This window comes from Podarcis liolepis (genome assembly GCF_965112155.1).
Source record: "Podarcis liolepis genome assembly, chromosome: 8".
Classification (NCBI taxonomy): Eukaryota; Metazoa; Chordata; class Lepidosauria; order Squamata; family Lacertidae; genus Podarcis; species Podarcis liolepis.
In genome coordinates, this window is record NC_139560.1 from 88700445 (window position 1) to 88719198 (window position 18754).

Below are 18754 nucleotides of genomic sequence, written 5' to 3' on the forward strand. Positions count from 1 at the left end.
GGAGAGGCAATGGAGTGCGCCTGCTGGGTGAAGTCTACCCGCTGCCTTAGCAGCCCCAAAGGGACCTCCCTGGGGAAGCAGCCTGGGCGGGGCCGCCCAGAGGACAAGGCCCCCTCCTGATCTCACCGATGGGTCCAAAGGAAAGCAGAGCCAGACCTTTGACACCAGCCTGGCTGCAGGAGTTGCCGGAAGGAGGTGTGCAACGTTTTAGGGACTCCGCTCCGGATTGTGTGGGATTTACTCCTCAGCCTTTTATTCTCCCAAAGATATCCCACAAGGCAGCAGAGGTTCAGGATCAGGTTTCCTTCACCTACATGGGCTGATGAGCCCCTCAGCTCCCTCCGCAGCACAGGCCGAAACAACCTTCTTGACCACTGGACCCACTACTCCAGGGCCAGTCCAATAAAATTTCCTGCCTGAGGCTCAGAACAAGATGCCATCCCTATTTCACATGTACAGTAGTTAAATCTCGCTTCAGCACTGGTAGCAGCATACAGCACTCTCCGCCACAGCTTAGGGCAATATGGAGTATGGGAAGACGCAAAGTCTGATCCTTACTTTCATTTGGACTTATCCAATGAGGAAGAAGAAGAAGAAGAAGAAGAGTTTGGATTTGATATCCCGCCTTTCACTCCCCTTCAGGAGTCTCAAAGCGGCTCACATTCTCCTTTCCCTTCCTCCCCCACAACAAACACTCTGTGAGGTGAGTGGGGCTGAGAGACTTCAGAGAAGTGTGACTGGCCCAAGGTCACCCAGCAGCTGCATGTGGATGAGCGGGGACGCGAACCCGGTTCCCCAGATTAGGAGACTATGTGAGACATTTTCAGTACAAACTGATAGGAATTGCTAAGACAGAAAACCACAAAATATTTCAGGACTTTAATTGCAGAGTTTTGGTACTTTTGTCAATATGAAAAGGGAATCTGTTGAATTCAATTAATTATAGGTCTGGTTTCGGAAGGTTGTCCTGAAAAGATCCAAGTAGTTGGTGGGGGGAGTTGGAAGGAGGGAGAAGCAGAAAAAATATGCTGAGAATGTGACTGGGAGAAGCAGAAAAAAATAATTTCAATCTACTTTTCATGAAACTGCTTGACGTCTAAGTACATAATGTTCTCGGACTCTTTGTACCCATTTTCTGTTCCAGAAACCTGACAGCTATAGTTAAAAATCTTCTTTGGCAATCATTCATAGCCGAGTAAGATTGTCTTTTAGACCATCATTTAGAGTGTTTCTAGTGGGTGCTCCCCACTTAAATGTGACTTCACCTATACCCACAGGGGTCCAGAATGTGACCCCTGCATAAGTGGCGGGGGGGGGCATCTGTATAATCTACTCTTGCATATGGCTTTCATATTCTTATTCAGCTCAGGGTGGCAATTTTCTAACTCTTCTGGCTTTGGAAAAGCAGGGCTTGGCTAAGACTAGAGTGTAGTGTAAAGCAAACAGATACCCATACTCTGTTTCCTGGTGGTGGAGTCTGCTACCAGACATCTTCTATGGTACACCACCACCTATGGACTGAGGCTTTTCAATGACTTGGCCCATCCCAAAATGTACCATAGATTCTGGCGTATTAGGTGACTGGGCATATTAGACAACCCCCCCAAACTGGCCACGCTGGGCAGCTCTGCACTGGGAGAAAGCCGCTTGGCGTGGAGCGGAGCCCACCGCCCGCTGCTGCTTCCGAAGCAGCGGGGGACGGGCTCTGTGCCAGGCGGCTTTCTCCCCGCGCGGAGCAAAGCCCGCCACTGGCCGGTGCTGCTTCAGCTCCGCTCCGTGCCGCCCATACCCGGTGTATAATACGACTGACTTTTTAACCCTTTCCGGGGTTAAAAAGTCGTCTTATACGCCAGAATCTACGGTATACACCTGCCACGTAGGAAGCTGACACTGTGGGGTGCCTGAGCACTGTGTCTGACCCCTAGCTTCGTTTCCATGTAGGACCCTGACACATACAATTCCCTCCCTGCCAACAATTGCCAATGCAACCACAGGCAAGTAACTCAGGACTTTTCATCCCAGAAGAAAACCTGGGTCATCCCAGATGGCTAAAAATAATAATGGGTGATTAATACTTCAAAATAACCCATGGACATATCATAGGCCTCTTTGTGCATGTGTGTGAATAATCCTATTCCAGAAGGCTTCAACGTTCAATCCCCCAGTTGGTTTATGGTTTTGAAAACTGTCAAGCTTCCTTAATAATTGCAAATAGCATCCGTTCACTGTGTAAGCTCATCAGCAACATAAAATAAAAACACCGGAAAAGTTTCCACCCCAACATCACTGACTGCCAAACAAGCAAGGTACTTCAGGCAAACTGTAACTACATCTAGAAGTTAGAAACAACCTCCTTGGTGAGCCAAACCACCCAGCAAAAGAGCCTGCCTTGTCAAGACTGCATTTCAATTTATTAGCCTTCATGCAGTCAGCTACTGGCTTCAGCTCTTTTACAGCCTTCCCCACATTAAATTGTAAAAAATGAGAAACAGAGCTGGGTGTAATCGGCACACTATATTTCCCCAGCTAACCTTACTCAGGAATTTTATGTTGAGATGTTAAAAACTGAACCCTGCAGCCTAACAACCACTGGCCTAATCATTGGCCTCCAATCATTACCATTTGTAATGTACAATCTCTTGGTACACCAATAGACTATCTATAAAGTTATGGTGTCACTAAAATTCTTCCAGCACCAAGCAATAACAAAGACCGCAAGTATCTGGCAAAAAAGAAAGCATCTGGTTATCAGTGTATTGATGAGACTCTTTTCCAGAACCATAAGCACTCTGTTTTGCTGCTCTTCCAAAACCCACATCTTTTTTTATTTCGAGTTCCTCCCAGTTACAATTCCACAAAGCCCACTTTAATACAATCCATGCTAAAATCCAAAAATTAGGGCGACAGTGTTATACAAGTCTAATGTACTAAAGGTACTAATGTAGTTTCTGTACTAACACCACAAGGAAACGAGAGCAGTAGATTAAAAGCTACAGATAATGTGAACAATTTAAGGTTTCTATTTCTACAGTATCTTTGTATAAGAGGAGCTGGGACCCAGCATAACTTAAGAAAAAGAACAATGAAACTTTTGAAAAAGTACTGACACCACAACAGCTATTTATTGATGTAAATAAGTATATCAAACAGAAACGGCCTACGAGAAAACACTGGAATTGGGCTGATGGGACCACTGCAATTGAAACATGTCAGGTTTAATTTTTTATTCTTCAGATTCACCAGGCTTGCGAATATCATCAATCTTCAGAATCATTCTAACCATTTGAGTAGCCAGAGAGATCTGCTGCTTCTTGCCAATCAAAGTTTCTATAACATGTTGTTCCTTCATATCTGCGAAGAGAAAGAAAATGTAAATGTACTGCATTCACTTAAATTATTTAACATTCCCAGCACAATACAAGAAGATAGAAAACAGATCTGTTCTATGCATCAGCAAGGAATAGATTTCTATGTATGTTCTTGTTACAACAATTCATTTTATTCAATGGTAAGAGCAGTAACTAGCAGAACTAGAGTTGCCTACAGACTCAAGAAACATTTATCCAGCCTGTGCCTTAGGACCAATGGCTGGTACAATCAAGAGTTAGAAGGACCCAAAGGGAAGATCACATTGTATGGGATTATAAGAACCTGGAATAGGCCAAGAGCCCATCCTGGCTAGCTTCTGATTCTCAGGTGGCCAACCAGATGACTATAGAAAGCCCCCAAGCAGCACCTAATAGCAAGAGCACTCTCCCCGTGTGCGATTCCCAACAGCTGGTGTTCAGAGACAAATGGCCTAAGGCATAGCCCAATTCTCCATGGAATCTCTCCTGGAATGTCAATGGCACAAAAGGGATGCCACTGTATTTCACTAAATCCAGTTGAAGGGCCCATCTTTTGGAGTGGGTGGCAAGCTCAGAATATTAATGACATTAAGGTGTTTCTAAGAAATTACGTGCAGTAGAATAACAATCATTACATTCACTGACACTTATCTGGAAATAATGCTGGCACTTGTGGTCCTTACCATTTGTCCCTTTGCGTAAGCAGTCAATACCCAAAGCAGAGTTTTCTTCTTTCACTTGCCGAGCCCGCACTGCAGCCATTGTCTGTATAGGATTCATGCCACTATTCTCAGCAAGTGCCATTGGAATGGCTTCGAGGGCATCAGCAAAAGCCCTCATGGCATACTGCTCCAGTGATGGGCACTAGGAGAACAAGTAACACAGAATAAGAAGTCCGAAAACAGAGCCTGCTTTATGTTTTAATAACTGTTTACCTGAAAATATATACTGTTCTTTTTTAAAAAAAAACAACCAAACAGAACACAAGCTGCACAAGACGTTTAGCTACAAGAACCTGCTTATGAGATGTGCCTTTCAATCTTAACTGCCTACTTTATTATATCTTTCTCCACTTAACAGGATTGTAGCTGTAACCATCTTTGCAGAGTGAGGAGTGACATTATACAGAGAATTATGTTTTTCCAGCTGACAAAATATAGCTTCCTTCCCTACCCTCAAAACCAAAGCTACTACATAAAAATCTAAACTTGATATTAATTATTGTATTAAATATCAAGAAATATTAAATATTAATAAGTGGGGAATTCAGATGCTGAATGATACAGAATAAAAGCTTCAAGAGATTCTCTCACTTTTATAAACCTGAATTCTGGTGCATAAACCCAGTCACTATTACCCAGAATATGCTTGTATTTTTCATGTGACCATTACATATTTTTTTTCATTTATTAAATTTATATTGACACTCCTCATCTATCACACCATTTTGGCTTTACCTCACCCAACATTTTTATTTCATCTATCCTAAAGTTTAACAGCAAGAAGTAAGAGCAAAGTCTAAGGAAGTGCTGCTTCAGTTCTGCATTCCACCCCAAAGAGGAACAACAGAAGCAGCAGTGCTCCCAGCAGCAGCGGCCATCAGCTAGGCTGCTTATATGTGAAGCCTTATAAGTCAGTTAGAAGGAGCAGCTAGGTAAACATGAACAGCTGTGCTGTTAGACGCTGTGATCAGAAAGACATGTATCTGAGCATAACCTGTTGAGCCCCGTTTTATATATTTTTACACTGTATCTTCAATTTATGGGAAACAGGACTGTGGTCTCTTTTTTTTTTTGTTTATTGTTAGTGTTTTAGACTGTGTGCCTATTTGTCATTTTAGTGATCCAGTTTCCCTTTGCAACTGCTTTGGTACTCTGCGCCCCCCCCCCCGGATGCTTCTTCTCTCTTCCACCTCCATATTAGCTACATGGACAAAACAAACCACTCAAGACTCACATAGTGAATATAATGTCATGAGGCCATATAATGAATCATATTTGGCTGGGTGATTATGGCAATGAGGACAAGTGAGTTCAACTTATATGAGCAACTCAACAGTTCTGCAAGGAGTACAAATAATAATCCAAGGAGGTGTCTGTATACATGCAGGCTAACACCCCAGCCCAATAAATGTGGAAAACAGTTAACTCTGCTAAAGACAAAACTAGTATAATTATACTTCAAGAACAGCTCCAAAAACAAAACAAAAGGAAGAAAGGAAAAGCAGCAACTCTCTTCCCCTTAAAAAAATGATGATGTGGCCCTCCAGAAAGCATTCCCACTGCCATCAAAATGCATCCAGTCCTTTTCCCAATCTGTCAGGTAGCTTAGGATGAGAGGGGAAATAATGGGCCAAGGCCATCCATTCAAATTCATGACTGAGATGGGATTTAAACTCATTTTTTTCTGGTTCAAGTCTGACACTCCAATATACTACAGTGACTGAATTTTAGAGATGGGCCTAGATGCCAATGATTTGAAGATTTCTTGTGTGGGAGCACGCAAGCATCTATTTTTAGGTTGAAAGTGATACTACACATCTGAAGAATATTGCAGTTTTATCAGCCTAGGAACAATTCACCCTTATCAATCCATAAGCATAAAATTGCTTATGGATACTGAAGTGAATAGGGTGCTGCTATTTGCAGGTGCTTCACTAGAAACCACAAGTAGAAACAAAATTGGATCTGCAGTGCAGCATCCGTAGTTCTACAAAAGCTTAATGTAAAGTTGGTCAGCATGGCATATCAATTAACTTCTTTTTTACCTTATCTGCTGTTTCACTAACAGCCAGTGCACAAGAGATCTCAGAAGCACCTCCGCCATAAACAATACGGTTGTCACGAACAAGATTCCTGATCACACATAATGCATCATGAAGGGATCGTTTGGCTTCTTCAATTATCTTCAATTAGACAAAGCAATTGCAGACGCACAAGAAAGTTAAGGTTATAGCACTTTTCCAATAAACAGAAAATCCAACAAGCATACAAATTTTGAGCAGCAGGTTCCACTAGCAATTATACTGCTGTCATTTGCCCAGTTTCACTCTTTTTAGTGGCTTAAAATTAAAAAGCACAGCTACCCAAAAATCCTATCAAAACAGGCTGCAATCCTATTTCCATTTATCGGTTGAGTAAACCCTACTGAATAGAATGAGACTTGCTTCTGAGTAGGACTGCTGTTCTAAAAATCCACACAACCCTCCTCCAGCTACTTCTATCTGTATCAGAAGCGACAGCACACAAAAGGTATGAACTGCAGCCCTTTCCTGCCTCCCAAGAATTCATTTTGGACAGCAGTTCTCCTGTCCAACTCAGGATGAGCAAACAACACCACTATTCAGTTTTGATGCTTCTACTGAAGGTCTACAAACTTAATTTCAAAGTGGAAAAATTAATTTGATAATCTAGTTTTAGAAGGTTCACTGGTTGAAGACAAAAAGTGGGATAAAAATTATGCTCACAACACAGTGAAACAAATAAAACTCTTTAATTTCAACATGATGTGCATGTGGGAGTAAAACATCTAAAGAGCAGTTACAGATAGGTAGCCGTGTTGGTCTGCCATAGTCAAAATAAAAAAATTCCTTCCAGTAGCACCTTAAAGACCAACTATGTTAGTTCTTGGTATGAGCTTTCGTGTGCATGCACACGAAAGCTCATACCAAGAACTAACTTAGTTGGTCTTTAAGGTGCTACTGGAAGGAATTTTTTTATTTTGATGTAAAGAGCAGAACAGGTACATTCAAGCAGTAGAAAGGGCTGATGACATTAAAAAGGTAATCACAATTTTGAGGGTGTGCAGGAGGCTGCAGGGCAAAGGCAAGGATGGAAAAGTTCCCTTGAAAAGTGAAAATCTGTTGTGCAAGCAGAACACAATGTTAATGCAACCTATTATGTTTAAACGAACCCTTAAGGTATCCAGAATTAAGAGCCAACTATCAACCCATAGTATATTAAAAGAAAGGATGACCTCCTCATCTCTAATGCTCTGCCATGAACTTTCCTTGAACTTAAACTCTAAGGGGAAATATCTGTGCGTCTTATGGAGCGAATGTGTGGTCCCTGGGGCTGGGGGGACCTGGGCTTCCCCTGCCAGCCCCGCCAAGCTCTGGGAGCAGCAGGAAGGCTGTGCACAGCCTTTCCGCTGCTCCCGACCCGCTTTTTGGGGCTGGGGGAAAGCTGGGCTTCCCCCGCCAGCCCCGACAAGCTCCTGAGCAGCTCATAGAATCATAGAGTTGGAAGAGACCACAAGGGCCATCGAGTCCAACCTCCTGCCAAGCAGGAAACACCATCAGAGCACTCCTGACATATGGTTGTCAAGCCTCTGCTTAAAGACCTCTAAAGAAGGAGACTCCACCACACTCCTTGGCAGCAAAGTCCACTGTCAAACAGCTCTTACTGTCAGGAAGTAAGATGAAGGCTCCCCCCTGCCCTGCGGAGGCTTCGCGGGCTACCCCAGAAGCCAGAACAGCTAGAGAGAGTGCTGTGCAGCGCTCCCTTCTAGCTGTTTTAGCTTCTGCCTTAGCGGCACAAAGCCTCCACAGGGCAGTGGGGAGCTTTCATCCAGCTGCCCTGGGGAGGCTTCGCGCGGCTATCCCTGGCTTTTGCGGGAGGTGGGGGAAGGGACAGAGCGAGGCTCTCCCACTTCCCCCACCTTCCGCAAAAGCCCCCAAGAGCCGCATATTTTTTTCCTTGAATTCCCCCCCCCCCAAAAAAAAAGGTGCGCCTTATGGAGCGAAAAATACGGTACTTTTCTTACATCACCTATTTCCAAGGTTAATAAGGGCATACTAATACATACAAATGATTACTACTTGTTCTTGTCACAACTTAGGAATTTCTATTAAGGCAGATCAAAGCAAAACAGTACAAAGATTTTAACAGGAAAAAACCAACTGCAGACACTATCTGATTAAATTAGCTCACTCACCATTTTATTTCCACCTCTAATGAAGATGGTCACAGCTCTGGAATTTTTGCATTGCTCAATTACAAGCATTTTGTCTTTTGTGGTTCCAAATGAGAGCTCTTTGACAATGCCAGCAAATCCTAGTTTTTCAGGTGTGAGCTCACAAAAACGAGGTACAATGCGGCCTCCAGTTGCAATGGCAATCAACTGAAAGCAATCAGAAAAGCTATGAGTGACAAACCTTGAAGTACACAGGAAAAATAAGGAGTAGCAAGTGACTCATACTTACTTCTATTTCAGGACCACCAACCCAGCGAACAGCAGGTAACTCATTCTGAAGCAGTAAGTGATTGGCCTCATCATCAAATCCCCACTGGCAAATAGCTAGGGTTGCACCAGTGTCTTTGATCTAAAATACATACATATTTATTCAGTGCTTTTTTCCAAGAAAATTAGTTGCTGGAACTCACCATGAAGTTGTTACACTAAGTAGCCGCATGAAGAGGGGCAGCCCTGAACAGATGCCAGTTACATTCACCACCCATGGAGGTGCTAAAAACTATGGCAAGCTGTCTCCCTAGCTGGTTTGGGGGTTGCCCCCGGTTGTGGTGCACATCAAATAAATGTGCAGCTTGGAAGGGCCTTCATGCTAACATTCCTGCAACGGTAGAGGCCTGGCTCAAAAGCTTAAAGCCTACCGCTGTTACACAGGAGACGGATGGAAGAAAAGGAAACATGAATTGGCCCTGCGCCATAGTTTGACCAAATAACAGCTAGGTGGAGCCATAGATCTCAAAAAAGTGCAGACTCACACATGCTGGTCAGCTTCCGTTTTGACTTGAAATGTTAGTTTTGAGCTTCTCAGAAGTACATAAAAGTAAGAAGTGGGCAGGGAAGCACTGGTTCACAATTTTATTCCCAGCTTTAGAAGCATTGAGTGGTATCCAACAAAGCAAAACTCAGAACAGACTCACTGAAAATCAAGAGACTTAGTCATGAATAGTGAATACAGTACACTGGATTCCAACTCTGAGTGCAACTTACATCAGCCTCACTTCTAAATCCTAATCAAGTGCATATCCACTTCAAAGCTACTCCAAGACCATTCTCTGACATCATTAAACTTCTGATTTTATGCAAGATCACCTTGCTGTAAATAGGAAATTCAGAAATGTTGTTCAATTTCCTTTTAGTATTGCAAGAAGTATAATCTTGGCTAAGTGCATACAGAAATTCTGCAGAAGCGCATTTCCACACACACCTCTCTTTAAACGTTAGAAACTTTAAACATAGATTGCAAAACTATGCTTATCAGTCTGGAAGACAAATTTCACAAGCCACAGAGGTGGATAAATAAGCTATCTAGTGGCAGGGGGACAAAGTTTCAGTGCCATGCACAGCACCTTCCCCTACCCATGATTAGGAATACCAGAATTATGCAAAAACTGCTTTTATATATGGGTTATATTATTTGGCTTCCCTTGATAAAGAATTTGAATAACCTGCATGTGGAATATAAACTTTAGGAGTGGAATATATACAACACTGGTGCTGGAGGAGACTCTGGAGAGTCCCATGGACTGCAAGAAGATCAAACCTATCCATTCTGAAGGAAATCAGCCCTGAGTGCTCACTGGAAGGACAGATCCTGAAGCTGAGGCTCCAAGACTTTGGCCACCTCATGAGAAGAGAAGACTCCCTGGAAAAGACCCTGATGTTGGGAAAGATGGAGGGCACAAGGAGAAGGGGACGGCAGAGGATGAGATGGTGGGGCAGTGTTCTCGAAGCTACCAGCGTGAGTTTGACCAAACTGCGGGAGGCAGTGGAAGACAGGAGTGCCTGGTGTGCTCTGGTCCATGGGGTCACGAAGAGTCGGACACGACTAAACGACAGCAACATATACAACACCGAATACAATGGTCACTTTCAGTACTATTTGGCAAGAGTGTTAATTGTCAAATGCAAGTGAAGATTTTTATGACACTTTTCAAAAGCCTTTTAGCATATTAAAACAAACAAGTATCATTCTAACCTGTTTCACCATCTCATCAAACTTCTCCTTCTCGTACTGCTGCAATGCCCTATAGTCTTCCACAGATGTTACATCAAGCTTATGCTTAGTTTTTGGCTTAGGTGGCTCAAATGGGCAAGTCAGTATTGCAATTTTAACATCTTTAAGTTCCTGGGAAAATAAGGGCTAGAGTTAAAGTGGGCAATAAACTTTCAAGTTTTAATGATTAAAAATTAATGGTTTCCTCAAGAACAAACCACCCCAGATAATAATGATAATACAATGGTACCTCTGGTTACAAACTTAATTTGTTCCGGAGGTCTGTTCTTAACCTGAAACCGTTCCTAACCTGAAATAGTACTTTAGCTAATGGGGCCTGCTGCCACACGATTTCTGTTCCCATCCTGAGGTAAAGTTCTTAACCCTAGGTACTACTTCCAGGTTAGCGGAGTCTGTAACCCGAAGTGTGTGTAACCCAAAGTACCACTGTAATAATACATTTTGAGTTGATTTAAAAAACAGCTGGACTTAAGCAGCAATAAGAAAACTCAAGGTTTACAAAGAAAAAATGTGATTACCAAATCAACAAGGTCACTCACTTTAGGCATCTGTGGGTGGCTGAAGTCTTTATCTACTATCACACCTTTTACTAGTTGGGTGTCCTCCAGTCTACCACCGACCTTGCCCTGGACTTTTATCAGCTCAAAATCAACATCTCTGCGCTCCATATCTGCCACAGTTAGCACTGCATTTACAGCTATTTCTGCCATTTGTCTGTGGCAACGATTAATTCTAAAAATGAACGGAAGTTTCATTATAAAATATTCAGGTAATTAAAAAAAATAAAAATCAACCATTGTAGACCCGAATAGCTTACTGAAGATTTTGGAGAACTCACAGAATAAATATGAATCTTTAAACTATGTTGACACAAGCTCACTTTAAACTTATGATCAAACTGCATATTATGTTAAGCACTTTTCCTCAACGCCACCACTTTTATTTTGAAGAAAAATAACTTATCAGCAGAAATCAGTGAGAAGAGAAAATCAAACTGTAAAGGAGGAGTGAAGAACCTCAGGTCTGCAAGGTCTTTTTGAGCTAACCACAGCCACCTTTCCATGGCCTGATGTTGTATGATGTCAGACATAGGAAACATCAAGCCACCACTGAAAACGTCAAGCTGCAAGTAAAGGATGAAGAATCAGAAGCGCACTCTAAGCGTGTTTCTGATTCTTTCCTTGCAGCCATGTCTTGACTCTGAATTAAAGTTGGGGCTGCAAAGGAACAATTTTCTTCTGCAAGTCTGGCTGAACTTTGTGACCTAACATCAGGTGGGTGTCTAACCTGTCAATGAAGCCATGCCTGACCTAGAGAAATTGCAAGCAGCTGTCTCTGCTTCCTCACTCTTTTCTTTGGGTGACACAACATAGGTGGTTCATCATGGAGGCAGTTACTTCATCTTCTCACTTGTTTACCTTTGTTCTCCCTCTGCATGGAACTCTGGTGGAGAGTGGGCCTGATGAGCCCAAAGCTACCCAATACACCACACAGTAAAAGGACAAAAAAGGAGGTAAGAAGAAGAGTTTGGATTTGATATCCATCCGCTTTATCACTACCCTAAGGAGTCTCCAAGCGGCTAACAATCTCCTTTACCTTCCTCCCCCACAACAAACACTCTGTGAGGTGAGTGAGACTGAGAGACTTCAGAGAAGTGTGACTAGCCCAAGGTCACCCAGCAGCTGAATGTGGAAGAGCAGGGATGCGAACCTGGTTCACCAGATTACGAGTCCACCGCTCTGGCAGCTGCTCTTCCAAAAAGCAGTAACTACCTACTTTTGCTCACCAAAACAACGAGCACACAAGCAGGTGTAGCCTACCAGATGAAAAGAGCAAATGAGTGATCAGAAGCAGCAGCAACCATCACTTTCCCAGTCCTTGCTGTTGCAAGAAAGCAGCAAGGAACAGCTGCTGCTCCTTCTCACCCACCCTCTTCTATCAATGGGTAGCATTCAGTGGAGGCTTGGGTTCAATTGTCACCACCTGTAGAACACTGGTGAGTGAATTAAGTAACTGCTCCTTATTAAGTAACTGCACCACAACGTCCAGAGAGAAGAGTAAGTGAGCAAACACATTTCTCTTAAGGAAGGGTGAGCAAAAGCAGATAGGTGTGGGTGCTGTGTTCATTCTTGTACCTCCTCTGGCTACTCTCAAAGGAAGCAGGGCAGAGGCAGCCTGGGGCATTCCTGCTTCTGTGGCAGTTCACTGTTTGATAATCTTTCCTCACTAGCAATAGTTGAAAATCAGCAGGTTTTCCTTCAAAACAAGGCTCAGTGTTAAGCACATTGGGCAATAGCCAATGCTAATTATACTCAATAGACCCAATGAAGCATTGTACTTAAATCATTCAAGTCCATTGATTACAATGAATCTATTCTGTATAATGTAATTGGGCTGAATATTACCCTTTGCTTTAAAAAACACACCATGTGCTCAATGTAATGCATAATTCAACTCTCAGTAACCATAAGCTCAAACAGAAATTTGCCTGCAGAATTACAATACCTAGGAGTATTATTTTTTTTTTAAAGAAGTAGTGTGTACTTACACTTTAGAGCCCAGAGTAGTCTTTGCTGTCTGAATGAGAGGCTCTAGGTTTTCTGGGTCAACAGGAAAACTGTCACTGATCTTGTCCAAGTTCTCAATCGCAATGCGAGCAGCTTGTTCATACCCATCTGCTATTCTGATAGGATGAATACCACGATCCAACAGGTGCTCTGCCTGTTCCAATAGAGCACCTGCAAGAACTGCAGAAGCAAAGTTGTAACAAAAACGTTTTACCTCTTTAATAGACAGTTTTACCTCTCTGTTATTATTTATTAAATTTCTATACTGCCCTTCATCCGAAGATCGAAAGGTGGTTTACAATATAAAACCACAAAACTACATACCATAATAACAAACAAATAATACCCTCACCGCAGTTTAAAAGCCAATACAGTGGTACCTCAGGTTAAGTACTTAATTCGTTCCGGAGGTCCGTTCTTAACCTGAAACTGTTCTTAACCTTAAAGCACCACTTTAGCTAATGGGGCCTCCAGCTGCAGCTGTGCCACCGGAGCACAATTTCTGTTCTTATCCTGAAGCAAAGTTCTTAACCTGAAGCATTATTTCTGGGTTAGCGGAGTCTGTAACCTGAAGCGTATGTAACCTGAAGCGTATGTAACCCGAGGTACCACTGTACACGGTTTAATTAGCCAAAAGCTTGTGAGGTGAGGAATGTTTTTCCTGGCACCTAAAGATAAGTTCCTGAAACAGACAGCTGTGTGCAAGCAAGTCCATGAATATTTTTATTAATCTACCTGCCAACACACACCAATTAGAATATTTTGAAGAATACCAACTAATTGAAAAACCTAAATCTTCCAGTTTTACAAGAACTTGATATTGAACAATAACTTGGAAATCATTTTACCAGCTACAATCAGATGATCAGGTAAATAGGTATTTATAGGGTTTTGAAGCCAAATAGGGTGGAAGGACTAAAGATGTCCAATTCAAAGTAATAGTTGCCCTAGTCTCATAATTTCCAAAAACCATTTTTAATGAGATATTTAATGAAATATTATATAGAATGGGGATTAGGATTTTCAAAGAGTGGCAAAGAACGATTTCAAGATATATTTGGCAGGGCAAAAAGCCGAGAATTCAATTTAAGTTATTAACAGATGCGAAAGAAAGAGGAGGCTTTGCCCTGCCAGACTTGAAATTATATTACGAGGCATTATGTCTTTGCTGGTTGAAAGAATGGATAAAATTAGAAAATAAGGAATTATTAGACTTAGAGGGGTTTGATAACAGATTTGGATGGCATGCATACTTATGGTGTGAGAAGAAGAAAATTCATAAAGGTTTTGAGAACCACATCTTCCGAGGTCCTTTAATTGAAGTTTGGGATAGGTATAAAAACCTATTAGAATCTAGAGTACCACACTGGTTATCCCCATTAGAAGTTATGAGTGTAAAGAAAATTAACATGAGAGGCAGTTGGATCACATATGGTCAATTGATATTTAAAGAAGGAGGAAAATGGAAAATGAAACCATATGAACAAGTTAAAGAACGTGTATGAGATTGGTTGCATTACTTTCAAATAAATGAAATGTTTAGGAAAGACATTAAAGAATGTGGTTATGCAGATAAAGATTCAGAATTTCAGAAGGTACTAAAATTGAAGAAGGTACTAAAATACACATTTGTAAAGAAACCACAGGTCTTTCTGTTAGGGATTTTAGGAAATGAGATAAAGAGAAAAGACTGTAAATTTTTTCAATATGCAGTTACAGCAGCAAGAGTGTTACTGGCTCAGAAATGGAAACTACAAGAAATACCGGCGATTGAAGAATGGAGAATGAAGCTGTTAGACTATGCTGAGTTGGGTAAATTGACTGGGAAGATTAAATATCTACGAGACCAAAAGTTCATCGAGGACTGGGGGAAATTTGTGGAATATCTGAGAAGTATATGTGAGGGGCAGATAACGCTAGAGGGATTTAAAGAAGCACTGTGAAATCTGAGAAGTATTGTTAAAAGGGATTAGAATGGGAAAGGATTAAATAATGACAATACAAATTTAAGGAATGCATAATTTAAATTTGACTATGGACGATTTACGGAGAAGCTGAAGGAAGTCCAGAAAAGAAATATTTTGTGAAAAATTGGATGTGAAATTATTGTGTTTTTGTTGTAAATTAATAAAAATTATTTTTAAAAAAGAGATATTATATAGAATGTGAAATGTAATATCCAATATCATAGCAAGAGTAAAATATAAAATCAAGGCTGTGTGTCAATATAACACAAATCTATCCCATAAAATAAACAACTTAAAATATAGCTTTATAAAGCATTATTCCATCAGAAAATAAGCTCCATCCTACAGAAACAAACTGCTCCCGCTGATACAATTCTGCAGGCGGAGGACTGGCCAGCGCTGCCAATGTGAAGATTAAGATGCTTACATGTTTTCATTTTGAAAATTTGGGAAAAGATCATTGGTCATGGAACACAAAACGTTTGTGTTACTTAGACCTACTGAAATGAATGGATTTAAGTTTATCGATTTGTATGGGTCTACAGTGGTACCTTGAGTTAAGAACTTAATTTGTTCTGGAGGTCCGTTCTTAACCTGAAGCACCACTTTTGCTAATGGGGCCTCCTGCTGCTGCCACGCCACTGCTGCACGATTCCTGTTCTCACCCTGAAGCAAAATTCTTAACCTGAGGTACTATTTCTGGGTTAGCGGAGTCTGTAACCTGAAGCATCCGTAACCTGAAGCGTCTGTAACCCGAGGTACCACTGTATTTCAAGTATGACAAAGTTGGACATCACCCAGTGCCAGTTCTGTTTTATAGAACATAAAGGTAAAGGGACCCCTGACCATTAGGTCCAGTCGTGGCGACTCTGGGGTTGCGGCACTCATCTCACTTTATTGCCAAGGGAGCCAGCGTACAGCTTCCCGGTCATGTGGCCAGCATGTCTAAGCCGCTTCTGGTGAACCAGAGCAGCATGGAAATGCTGTTTAGCTTCTGCCGGAGCAGTACCTATTTATCTGCTTGCACTTTAACGTGCTTTCGAACTGCTAGGTTGGCAGGAGCAGGGACTGAGCAACGGGAGCTCACCCCGTCACGGTGATTCGAACCACCAACCTTCTGATCGGCAAGTCCTAGGCTCTGTGGTTTAACCCACAGCGCCACCCGCGTCCCTTTATAGAACATACTGGACATTAAATAAAACTCATTTTATTTCAAAGTATCCTCTTTCATTCAGGTAGGTAGCTGTGTTGGTCTTACGCAGTCAAAATACATTAAAAAATTGTCCAGTAGCACCTTAGAGACTAACTAAGTTTGTTCTTGGTATAAGCTTTTGTGTGCATGCACACTTCTTCAGATACACTGAAACAGAAGTTATATATAGGGGGGGGGTTCTCAGGAGGGTAGTAGGAGATGGGTGATTGACTCAATGGGTATGAAACTTAGTTGGTCTCTAAGGTGCTACTGGACATTTTATCTCTCTCTCTATCTATCTATCCTCTTATCATGTTAACCTTTTAATTTCATGTACTTATCAAGTTTCATCATGAGCAGAGATGATAAAACCACTTTTACCACCTCAAATACTAGTGTGGATAAAAACGGAGTACCACAATTTAAGACCTATCATGCAATTTTACAAACACAGGGAAGAATCCCTATTGAATACACATTCTCTAGTAAATGTGCAAAAGTATTTAAATAAACTGGTCCAGGTGCACAATCCATGCAGTTACTGCAAATAATGCCATTTTATGCTACTCAACAGGGTTAAAGTTTTATGCACTGGCAACTGATCAACTGCTATAAGTTGTAGCTTTGACTCTTTTATAAACAAAAACACAATGTGGCAATGTGTATAATTAAATACAGTGGTACCTTGGTTTTCGAACATAATCCATTCTGGAAGACCGTTCCAAGTTCTGAAATGTTCGAAAACCGAAAACTCAATAGCCGACAGCTAGGCCTCAGGATTTTGCACTCAGTGAAAGCCGCATGGAATGTTCGACTTCCGAGGAGTGTTCAAAAACCGAGGTACCAGTTACATATGATACTTAGTCATTACTGTCAAACTTAGCATTTTTTATGAGGAACTTGAAATCACTTTTAAAGTTACAAAATTTCAACACATAAGATTCAGTAATCTTACCAACAACACCTGTGGTCCCATCCCCAATCTCATCATCCTGAGATTTCGCCAGCTCAACCATAAGTTTAGCAATTTGATGGTCCACATCCATCATATTCAAGATGGTGGCACCATCGTTTGTCACAGTCACATCACCATCCTTGTCAACCATCATTTTATCAAGGCCTGCAACAAACATTGAAACAAAATGCCAGTATGAATAGAAAAGCATTTTAACACAGAAGATTTAAAGGTTTATAACATAATTATACTTACCATTGGGCCCAAGCGAAGATCTTAGAGTATTGGCTACTGCCTTAGCTGCCAATATGTGAGACTATAAAACACAAGTACAGAACCAGTATTACAAAATCTTGCAAGAACAGAGATGGAGACAGTGCTGCCTCTTTTTAATTTTTATTTTTTTACATTTCATTAGCTAAATGGAATAGACATATAACATAAGGGTCACCAAGAAATGTAACAATTCATATAATTCTTTCTGTAATTGAATCTGTACATAAAGATGAATTATACAACCTGAATGACTGCATCATTTTCGTGTCTCTAAGAACATGGAGAGTATTTGCTAGGCAGGGTGTTAGCTCCTTTCCTTTCAAAATGAAATGAAAGGAGCTCTCTCGTTCACCCCCCCCCAAAAAAAAGCTTTCAAACGGTTAGCGCAGTGTGACGACATTCCTGTCCCTCTGGATCGTCAAGGATCCCGATCAATTCTGTCAAACGCTCCAAAGAGAGTCGAAAACAGAAAGGGACGGGAAGGGGAAAATAAGGTGTAGAACATGGCTAGGCAACCCAAGGCCCGGGGGCCAGATCCGGCCCAATCGCCTTCTCAAACTTTGCCCATGGACTGTCGGGGAATCAGTGTTTTTACATGAGCAGAATGTGTCCTTTTATTTAAAATGCATCTCTGGGTCATTTGTGGGGCGTAGGAATGCAGTCCGGCCCCCCACAAGGTCTGAGGGACGGTGGGCCGGCCCGGCGGAAAACGTCTGCTGACCCCTGGTGTAGAAGGAGGGCCGGGGGAAATGAACCAAGGCGGCCTGCAGGGAGAAGGGGCGGCAGTTGGGGGAGGGGTCGACTCCCGAAGGGGGGCTGGGGGGGCACGAACACGCGCCACAGGGAGGGGGGCCGGAGCGAGGCGGCGGCTCCGAGATGCCCACCAAGGAGCAGCGAGAGCCCAGCGCGCCGCCCTGAGCCCGCCCGGGGAGAGAGGCGGGGAACGGCGGCGGCGGCGGCTCTTGCACGACCAGGATCGGCCTTTGAATCCCAGCGCCGGCCGGCCGGCCTCCCCGCCCGCCCGCCCGCCGCGTACCTTGAGGGCCTCTATGCCGGTGGAGCGGCTTTTCCGCTCCTGGTCCTTGAGGATGAGGAAGGGCCGCCCGTACTCGTCGAAGGCCAGCGTCCCCATGGCCGACATGGCGGCGGCAGGCAGAGAAAGGGATGGAGGCCTCGGAGCGGCCGCGTGAGGGAAACGCCAACTCCCGCTACCGCTCCCGTCTCGCGAGAACCTCCCGACCGGCACCTCGCCCCAACGGTTCTGGAAGCGTCTGGGCAGAGGCGCGAGCGCGCATGCGCTCCGGTCACGCCCAACCGTCATAGAGATAGAGGGAGGGGTTACCACCTGAACTTCCGGCTTAAAAGCGAAAGCCTCTCTACCCATCTACGTCGTTTCTTTTGTATCCCGCCTTCCTGTGTTGGTAAACGCGAGGCGGTTTACAAGGAAGCGAACCAACATGCGCCA

The 18754-nt window shown here is 42.8% G+C and overlaps 1 protein-coding gene across 1 annotated transcript; it reads right to left on the reverse strand.

Annotated features, from left to right (window-relative positions):
• Positions 1-3100: 3100 nt before the first annotated feature.
• CCT5 (chaperonin containing TCP1 subunit 5) lies at positions 3101-18579 on the reverse strand. Its single transcript, XM_083519383.1, has 11 exons — positions 18326-18579; positions 17269-17329; positions 17014-17178; positions 12881-13079; positions 10872-11064; positions 10294-10443; positions 8551-8670; positions 8283-8468; positions 6115-6252; positions 4031-4211; positions 3101-3351 (listed from the first exon to the last, which is right to left on the reverse strand). Exons 1-11 carry the CDS (start codon positions 18428-18430, stop codon positions 3224-3226), a joined length of 1626 nt encoding a protein of 541 aa, XP_083375509.1. The 5' UTR covers positions 18431-18579; the 3' UTR covers positions 3101-3223.
• Positions 18580-18754: the final 175 nt, after the last annotated feature.

Excerpts from the sequence above, each read along its gene's own strand:
- CCT5 (XM_083519383.1), bottom strand. The coding sequence starts at position 18,430 with ATGTCGGCCATGGGGACGCTGGCCTTCGACGAGTACGGGCGGCCCTTC. Across the intron at positions 17,179-17,268 it reads ATCTTCGCTTGGGCCCAATG|GCCTTGATAAAATGATGGTT; the intron begins GTAAGTATAATT and ends TGTTTGTTGCAG. Across the intron at positions 10,444-10,871 it reads GCCACCCACAGATGCCTAAA|GAACTTAAAGATGTTAAAAT; the intron begins GTGAGTGACCTT and ends TTATTTTCCCAG.